This window comes from Gouania willdenowi, chromosome 22, assembly GCF_900634775.1.
Source record: "Gouania willdenowi chromosome 22, fGouWil2.1, whole genome shotgun sequence".
Classification (NCBI taxonomy): domain Eukaryota; kingdom Metazoa; phylum Chordata; class Actinopteri; order Blenniiformes; family Gobiesocidae; genus Gouania; species Gouania willdenowi.
In genome coordinates, this window is record NC_041065.1 from 3,974,637 (window position 1) to 3,984,202 (window position 9,566).

General features: G+C 44.8%; 2 protein-coding genes and 1 pseudogene across 2 annotated transcripts; 1 reads left to right on the forward strand and 2 right to left on the reverse strand.

Moving 5' to 3' along the window:
• The first annotated feature begins 2,010 nt into the window (after window positions 1-2,010).
• Window positions 2,011-2,133, forward strand: LOC114456963 (uncharacterized; annotated as a pseudogene).
• Window positions 2,134-2,417: 284 nt separating this feature from the next.
• LOC114456279 (uncharacterized) lies at window positions 2,418-5,445 on the reverse strand. Its single transcript, XM_028437929.1, has 6 exons — window positions 5,383-5,445; window positions 4,335-4,499; window positions 3,947-4,235; window positions 2,981-3,863; window positions 2,702-2,882; window positions 2,418-2,660 (listed from the first exon to the last, which is right to left on the reverse strand). The coding sequence occupies exons 1-6, from the start codon at window positions 5,443-5,445 to the stop codon at window positions 2,418-2,420; spliced, it is 1,824 nt and encodes a 607-aa protein (XP_028293730.1).
• Window positions 5,446-5,635: 190 nt separating this feature from the next.
• LOC114456280 (uncharacterized) lies at window positions 5,636-8,598 on the reverse strand. The gene is made up of 5 exons (XM_028437930.1): window positions 8,497-8,598; window positions 7,555-7,719; window positions 7,166-7,454; window positions 6,200-7,082; window positions 5,636-6,101 (listed from the first exon to the last, which is right to left on the reverse strand). The coding sequence occupies exons 1-5, from the start codon at window positions 8,596-8,598 to the stop codon at window positions 5,636-5,638; spliced, it is 1,905 nt and encodes a 634-aa protein (XP_028293731.1).
• Between the last annotated feature and the right edge of the window lie 968 nt (window positions 8,599-9,566).

The following is a 9,566-nucleotide window of genomic DNA, read 5'->3' on the forward strand; positions in this document are numbered from 1 at the left end:
AGCTGAAAACCTGGGCCAAGAACACCAGAGCAACACCAGCATTATAATTCCTATTGGTCAAAGGTCAACAGCCAGTTAAAGCACAAGAAATAGACATTTCTATTATTCAGAGTCTGAGAAGTCTGGCTGTTTGAAAGAAAAGAAATGTCTTGTCTTTGCTCATGCATAAAAAAGGACTCGGAAGGTTTCACAATTGACAGATTTTGTCCTTTCAAACACACCCCAAAGTGTTAACATTATAAAAATCTCACCATTAATCAATCAATCATCATTTTTATATCTTGAACAGACCGTAGTGACTTCTTACTTAAAACGTGGATGTGCTCTGGTTCTATTTGTTGCATGTGGCATATTTTTTAGGCACATGCACCAAAAGCTGGCAAAGGGATTCTTGCTCTCGTAGTGGCCACGCTACAAGGAAAGGGGTGGAGCTTTCCGAAAATGTATTGTTAATGAAGGAGTGGCCAGTGCCCCGAAACCAGACAGGTGAGGAGTTTTGTAGGGCTGGCATCCTATTACAGGCGGTTTATTAAGGGGTTTGCGGAAATAGCCCGGCCCCTTCACCAGCTAACCCAGAAAGGGAATACCAGGTGCTGTAAGTTTTGCTCACTAGAATTCAAACCTCCACAAGGGGGCGCCATCACCACATTTCTCCACTAAACCTTTTTATCAGCGTTATTTGCAACACACGCACGCACGAAATATACTTACACGTCACCCACTATAGCGGACATGGGCAACTGGTGGCCCACGGATGAATTTTGTGTACCTCTTCCCCCCCACAATAAACGCACAAAATGATCCAGAAAATATATACACAAAATAACTACAAAACATACAAAATGACTACGACATACACAAAATGACAGCAAAGATACACAAAAATATACAGAATTACTACAAAAGTACACATATGAAAAACAGGAAATGAACAAACAGACCATTTGAAAAACAACAATAATCTGAAATTACAAAAATATGATTTTTTTTTTTAATTTAGTAATTAATAATGTAATGATTTAAATTTTATGAAAATTAAAAAAAATGACAAGAATTGAATTTTTAAAATATTATTACTTAATTGTGAAAAAAATGATCCTGTATTTTTTTAAACTACATTTAAGTTTGTGGACGTGAACGTATAGAATACAGTTGTTTGAGATTGTGTGATGGTGATTTCATTTGAAAAAAATTGATAATCTAAACAATTAGAATAATAGTGTTTTTATTTTCATTTAATAATGAAATATTTAATGATTACGTTTTTTGTTTTTTTTAACTCGATTAACATTTGAGGAAATGAAAGTATAAAATAAAGTTGTTTGAGTTTGTTTGATGGTGTTTTATTTTGAAAATGAAAAATTATCTGAAAAAATGAAAATCATATTTTTCATTATAATTACTTATTTAATTCACTATTTAACTAGCGCATTTTTATACTGTATTTTTAAAACTAGATTTAGGTTTGAAGAAGTGAACGTATAGAATACAGTTGTTTGAGATTGTGTGATTGCGTTTTCATTTTAAAAAGAATAAAACTCTTCAATAAATACATAGTATTGTTGGGTTTTTTTTTAAATCAATTAACTATTTATTATTATTATTTTTTCACTGCGTTTTCTATGAAACTACATTTATATTTGAGCCAGTGAACGTATAGAATACAGTTGTTTGAGAATGTGTGATGGTGTTTAAACTTGTAAAACAATAATATTCTAAAAAATTCAAAAAAGTTAGTTTTCAACCAGTATTATTTTCTTTTTTAATCACTTAGACATTCCAGGCCACCCCATGTAGGGACACGGCCCCAAGGTTGAAAAACACAGGCGTACAGTTTGATCAGTGCAGAGGGACGGTGGAGGAAGCAGCAGCAATTGTGAGCGCAGGCGCACTTTGTTTGAGGGAAAAAGGTAGTGTTTGAAAAGGATCAATGTGAGCCGTGCCACAGACACACAGCACAGCTGTGGGTTAAACGGAGCTAGAAGTAGGCCTTTAGTGGCAGCTTCTCTCGCTTACGGCCATACCACCCTGAAAACGCCCGATCTCGTCTGATCTCGGAAGCTAAGCAGGGTCGGGCCTGGTTAGTACTTGGATGGGAGACCGCCTGGGAATGGCTCATGACCCCCCCAAGGCCCTATTCTCGGTCCTTGGATTGAGCAAAAACCTGGATCTGATCTTTGAGGTCGTCTGCCACCTGCTGGTCAGGTTGAGGAACAGCAATAATCATTGTAAATCTAATTTGACTGATTATAACTCCTTTTTCCTTTGGGCCAACACTGTTAACTATTAATTGTTTCATTGTTTTTACAAAGAAGACACACTTTTAAAGAACAACACAACTTTTATTAATATAAAATATGGGAGAAGCAACAGGTGTGTCAACAGTCAGTAAGCAACAGGTGTGTCAACAGTCAGTGTTAATGGCTTCTCCTCCTCTCCAGCTCCTCGTCCACCACACTTTTAAAGTGTTCAAAGCTGGTGTACACCACGCCTTCAAAGCCAGGGGTGGTTGACTTCCCTGTGGCAGGACAAAAAGTGTAAATTTTTTGGCTGCTTCCAACCGCTTTGTCCTTGGAGGGCGTGTAGCGTTTCCTCCGGCCACCACACTGAGTAACTTTGCATGCCCCGCAGGGCCTCCCCGACTTATTGGGGACGATGGGCTTGGGGATGAAAGCGGGGGGGGCAGAACGGGGGCGAATACCTGCCTGCAGGAAGGCCCGGCAAACTGGATTGATGGAGCGCGCGGCTGTGCTGGGACCACCAGCAGTATGGGAGCTGCCCGGACTGCAGGTAGGATGTAGAGGGGGGCGGCGGCAGCAGGCTGGGCTTGGATGGGCCGATTTGAAGGTCCCGCCTCTGGGTCCGGCTCCTCAAAGTCCAACCTGCAGATGTAGAAAACAGACCATGAGGATTCATTTATCAGGATTAGCCCTTTAACACCACACACAAGTGAAAAAGTGAAAACAGCCCGATTGCTCACCTCCGCTTCTCTCCGCGCCTTTTCCCGGCCGTGTGGCGAGGCTGCTCGAACTGCATTTGCCGTCGGTCTGGTGGTGGCAGCGACGACGGCAACGCAAGAGCGTCGGGCAGCGGTTGGTCAGACAGCACGGTGCGGTGGGGCTTGGCTTTGGGCTGCACCGTAGCTCTGTAGTTGGCAGCCTTCTCCTCCCGAGAGAAGAAGCTGGAGATGGACTTATTGTTGATGTTGGGCAGTGGGATGGAGAGGCCGCAGAGGACGGGATCGTCTGTCACGCGATCCACAATCCTTTTATATTGTGCCTTGATGGAGGCGGCCACCTTGCTGGGAGAGGCAAGGCGGCTGGAGGGCGGGCGGTTCCTCAGCATCTTAATGAGGAGGTAGAGCAGCCGGTTGTCCTCTGTCACCTGTGCAGCCTGAGGGTACCTCATCCAGCCAAACTTGGTCTTCTGGGCGGCGCGGTTATCGGGGGTGTCCGGTCCGAGGCAACGGCCAAACAGGGTGTAGCCCCACCTGGACTCGTACTTCTTGACGAAGTTGGCGGCAGTCCGGTCGTGCTCGTGGAGACAGCCCGCGGCGGTGAGGATCTTCTGCCTCAGGTTGACCGGCACGAGGTGGTGGTGGTCGGCGTCATCGGTCAGCTCCAGCAGCAGCATGGCCAGGACCTCCACTTCCTGTATCCCTGGCAGATGGAGATTCCGCTGGGACACCAGCACGTCCTGCAGGGCTGGGCTGTCCTCCTCCTCCACCTTCACTGCCTGGGTGAGGACCACGTGCTGCTCACAGACACCGTCTATGGGGTCCTCCTCCTCCTCCATGGCCACACCCTCATCAGCCAGCTCATCCTCCTCCTCTTCCTCCTCTTGGCGAGACTGCTCTTCCTCCGCTGAAAACATGAAATTTTATTGATGAGTACAGTGTGACAAGGCAGTTTATATGTGTGTGTGTGCTTGTTTAAGAATGCCTTACCTTTCTGAGCGTAGTACTGCCTTGCAGTGAAGGCAGTGGACTGGCACAGGGCGTACTCCACACCAAGGAGCTCCTCCTCATCCGGGTCCCGGTACTGCTCAGGGTAGGGCAGAGGAGCGGCGAAGTTGTCCTCCGGCACGTGTTCCTTGCCAAAGAGCACCTCGGCCTGCCGGTTCATGCGCTGGATCTGCCGGGGGTCCATGCAGGTGGTCTTCCGACCCTGGCCACCAGCCACCCGGAGGGATTCCATCCGGTTGTTCCACTGCACAGCGAAAGCAACTAGGTACACCTGAAACACAAAAAAAACATGTCATGTGTTGCTGTATGTAATGAATAATTTAAAAAAACACTGACAAAGAATTTGGTTGCGTTTTCCTTTTTGGCTCACCTGGAATGGCATGATCCCACATCTCTTGGAGGGAATGACGTTGTACAGGTGCGCGTGCAGCCCCTCCAGCGAGTTGCTGCCACGTCGACACCTGTACTTATTCAGCTGCACGCCGTTCAGGACCACCGTCTTCACGGCCACGTACAGCTGAATGCCAGGGGGATCCTGTTGAACACAACAGCACACAACATGGCTCTTAGACAACATTAAAATTACACAACACACAGGACGCCTGCAATACACACACACACACACACCCCTCCACAGGTGAGCTAAGCATGACAATCAGCTAAGACAAGATAATTATAAAAATAATGATAAGATAATAATAAAGATAATGATAAGATAATAATAAAGATAATGATAAGATAATGATAAGATGAGCCTTATTTTTACCACATTGGGGAAATTCTCGATGTTGCAGCAGCAGTGGAGAGTTAAAAACGAGTAAAGAATGATGACAATAATATAATATAAACATATATACACAATATAAACACGGCTAAAATGTAGGCTAACGCCTTTAGCCGCTAGCTTGCTATGCGCAAAACGATCGCCCCCCCCCACTTCAAATTATATCGAAATAGTACAAGCTAAAACTGTATAAGAGCCATATTCCAAACAGCAAAACCCACATTTAATTGGCAATTTGTTCTGTTTGTTTTTTTTGTTTGTTTTTAGTTCGTTTTCCCAAGACGATAATATGAAAAGTGCTTGATCATACGAACAAAACGAAGCCAGAAACAGGCTGGAAAACTGGCTGGTTAAGGTCGGAATAGCCTTTTCTCAACATAATTATCAAAGATTTGTATATTTAAAAGCCCAGTCTTGAATAAACAGCTAAAATGAAAGCGTAAATATGCGTCTTACCTGAATGAATGAGTTATCGATCGACGGCCTGAAGAATAACGCTCCGTGATTGGTCTGTTGTGCGCTGCTCAACCATTGGTCGGTTGAGCAGCAGATAGGAACTTGGAGGTGCATTCGCCACCAGGTGGCTCATGACCCCCCCAAGGCCCTATTCTCGGTCCTTGGATTGAGCAAAAACCTGGATCTGATCTTTGAGGTCGTCTGCCACCTGCTGGTCAGGTTGAGGAACAGCAATAATCATTGTAAATCTAATTTGACTGATTATAACTCCTTTTTCCTTTGGGCCAACACTGTTAACTATTAATTGTTTCATTGTTTTTACAAAGAAGACACACTTTTAAAGAACAACACAACTTTTATTAATATAAAATATGGGAGAAGCAACAGGTGTGTCAACAGTCAGTAAGCAACAGGTGTGTCAACAGTCAGTGTTAATGGCTTCTCCTCCTCTCCAGCTCCTCGTCCACCACACTTTTAAAGTGTTCAAAGCTGGTGTACACCACGCCTTCAAAGCCAGGGGTGGTTGACTTCCCTGTGGCAGGACAAAAAGTGTAAATTTTTTGGCTGCTTCCAACCGCTTTGTCCTTGGAGGGCGTGTAGCGTTTCCTCCGGCCACCACACTGAGTAACTTTGCATGCCCCGCAGGGCCTCCCCGACTTATTGGGGACGATGGGCTTGGGGATGAAAGCAGGGGGGGGCAGAACGGGGGCGAATACCTGCCTGCAGGAAGGCCCGGCAAACTGGATTGATGGAGCGCGCGGCTGTGCTGGGACCACCAGCAGTATGGGAGCTGCCCGGACTGCAGGTAGGATGTAGAGGGGGGCGGCGGCAGCAGGCTGGGCTTGGATGGGCCGATTTGAAGGTCCCGCCTCTGGGTCCGGCTCCTCAAAGTCCAACCTGCAGATGTAGAAAACAGACCATGAGGATTCATTTATCAGGATTAGCCCTTTAACACCACACACAAGTGAAAAAGTGAAAACAGCCCGATTGCTCACCTCCGCTTCTCTCCGCGCCTTTTCCCGGCCGTGTGGCGAGGCTGCTCGAACTGCATTTGCCGTCGGTCTGGTGGTGGCAGCGACGACGGCAACGCAAGAGCGTCGGGCAGCGGTTGGTCAGACAGCACGGTGCGGTGGGGCTTGGCTTTGGGCTGCACCGTAGCTCTGTAGTTGGCAGCCTTCTCCTCCCGAGAGAAGAAGCTGGAGATGGACTTATTGTTGATGTTGGGCAGTGGGATGGAGAGGCCGCAGAGGACGGGATCGTCTGTCACGCGATCCACAATCCTTTTATATTGTGCCTTGATGGAGGCGGCCACCTTGCTGGGAGAGGCAAGGCGGCTGGAGGGCGGGCGGTTCCTCAGCATCTTAATGAGGAGGTAGAGCAGCCGGTTGTCCTCTGTCACCTGTGCAGCCTGAGGGTACCTCATCCAGCCAAACTTGGTCTTCTGGGCGGCGCGGTTATCGGGGGTGTCCGGTCCGAGGCAACGGCCAAACAGGGTGTAGCCCCACCTGGACTCGTACTTCTTGACGAAGTTGGCGGCAGTCCGGTCGTGCTCGTGGAGACAGCCCGCGGCGGTGAGGATCTTCTGCCTCAGGTTGACCGGCACGAGGTGGTGGTGGTCGGCGTCATCGGTCAGCTCCAGCAGCAGCATGGCCAGGACCTCCACTTCCTGTATCCCTGGCAGATGGAGATTCCGCTGGGACACCAGCACGTCCTGCAGGGCTGGGCTGTCCTCCTCCTCCACCTTCACTGCCTGGGTGAGGACCACGTGCTGCTCACAGACACCGTCTATGGGGTCCTCCTCCTCCTCCATGGCCACACCCTCATCAGCCAGCTCATCCTCCTCCTCTTCCTCCTCTTGGCGAGACTGCTCTTCCTCCGCTGAAAACATGAAATTTTATTGATGAGTACAGTGTGACAAGGCAGTTTATATGTGTGTGTGTGCTTGTTTAAGAATGCCTTACCTTTCTGAGCGTAGTACTGCCTTGCAGTGAAGGCAGTGGACTGGCACAGGGCGTACTCCACACCAAGGAGCTCCTCCTCATCCGGGTCCCGGTACTGCTCAGGGTAGGGCAGAGGAGCGGCGAAGTTGTCCTCCGGCACGTGTTCCTTGCCAAAGAGCACCTCGGCCTGCCGGTTCATGCGCTGGATCTGCCGGGGGTCCATGCAGGTGGTCTTCCGACCCTGGCCACCAGCCACCCGGAGGGATTCCATCCGGTTGTTCCACTGCACAGCGAAAGCAACTAGGTACACCTGAAACACAAAAAAAACATGTCATGTGTTGCTGTATGTAATGAATAATTTAAAAAAAACACTGACAAAGAATTTGGTTGCGTTTTCCTTTTTGGCTCACCTGGAATGGCATGATCCCACATCTCTTGGAGGGAATGACGTTGTACAGGTGCGCGTGCAGCCCCTCCAGCGAGTTGCTGCCACGTCGACACCTGTACTTATTCAGCTGCACGCCGTTCAGGACCACCGTCTTCACGGCCACGTACAGCTGAATGCCAGGGGGATCCTGTTGAACACAACAGCACACAACATGGCTCTTAGACAACATTAAAATTACACAACACACAGGACGCCTGCAATACACACACACACACACACCCCTCCACAGGTGAGCTAAGCATGACAATCAGCTAAGACAAGATAATTATAAAAATAATGATAAGATAATAATAAAGATAATGATAAGATAATAATAAAGATAATGATAAGATAATGATAAGATGAGCCTTATTTTTACCACATTGGGGAAATTCTCGATGTTGCAGCAGCAGTGGAGAGTTAAAAACGAGTAAAGAATGATGACAATAATATAATATAAACATATATACACAATATAAACACGGCTAAAATGTAGGCTAACGCCTTTAGCCGCTAGCTTGCTATGCGCAAAACGATCGCCCCCCCCACTTCAAATTATATCGAAATAGTACAAGCTAAAACTGTATAAGAGCCATATTCCAAACAGCAAAACCCACATTTAATTGGCAATTTGTTCTGTTTGTTTTTTTTGTTTGTTTTTAGTTCGTTTTCCCAAGACGATAATATGAAAAGTGCTTGATCATACGAACAAAACGAAGCCAGAAACAGGCTGGAAAACTGGCTGGTTAAGGTCGGAATAGCCTTTTCTCAACATAATTATCAAAGATTTGTATATTTAAAAGCCCAGTCTTGAATAAACAGCTAAAATGAAAGCGTAAATATGCGTCTTACCTGAATGAATGAGTTATCGATCGACGGCCTGAAGAATAACGCTCCGTGATTGGTCTGTTGTGCGCTGCTCAACCATTGGTCGGTTGAGCAGCAGATAGGAACTTGGAGGTGCATTCGCCACCAGGTGCTGTAAGTTTTGCTCACTAGAATTCAAACCTCCACAAGGGGGCGCCATCACCACATTTCTCCACTAAACCTTTTTATCAGCGTTATTTGCAACACACGCACGCACGAAATATACTTACACGTCACCCACTGGCAACTGGTGGCCCACGGATGAATTTTGTGTACCTCTTCCCCCCCACAATAAACGCACAAAATGATCAAGAAAATATATACACAAAATAACTACAAAACATACAAAATGACTACGACATACACAAAATGACAGCAAAGATACACAAAAATATACAGAATTACTACAAAAGTACACATATGAAAAACAGGAAATGAACAAACAGACCATTTGAAAAACAACAATAATCTGAAATTACAAAAATATGATTTTTTTTTTTATTTAGTAATTAATAATGTAATGATTTAAATTTTATGAAAATTAAAAAAAAATGACAGGAATTGAATTTTTAAAATATTATTACTTAATTGTGAAAAAAATGATCCTGTATTTTTTTAAACTACATTTAAGTTTGTGGACGTGAACGTATAGAATACAGTTGTTTGAGATTGTGTGATGGTGATTTCATTTGAAAAAAATTGATAATCTAAACAATTAGAATAATAGTGTTTTTATTTTCATTTAATAATGAAATATTTAATGATTACGTTTTTTGTTTTTTTTAACTCGATTAACATTTGAGGAAATGAAAGTATAAAATAAAGTTGTTTGAGTTTGTTTGATGGTGTTTTATTTTGAAAATGAAAAATTATCTGAAAAAATGAAAATCATATTTTTCATTATAATTACTTATTTAATTCACTATTTAACTAGCACATTTTTATACTGTATTTTTAAAACTAGATTTAGGTTTGAAGAAGTGAACGTATAGAATACAGTTGTTTGAGATTGTGTGATTGCGTTTTCATTTTAAAAAGAATAAAACTCTTCAATAAATACATAGTATTGTTGGTTTTTTTAAAAAATCAATTAACTATTTATTATTATTATTTTTTCACTGCGTTTTC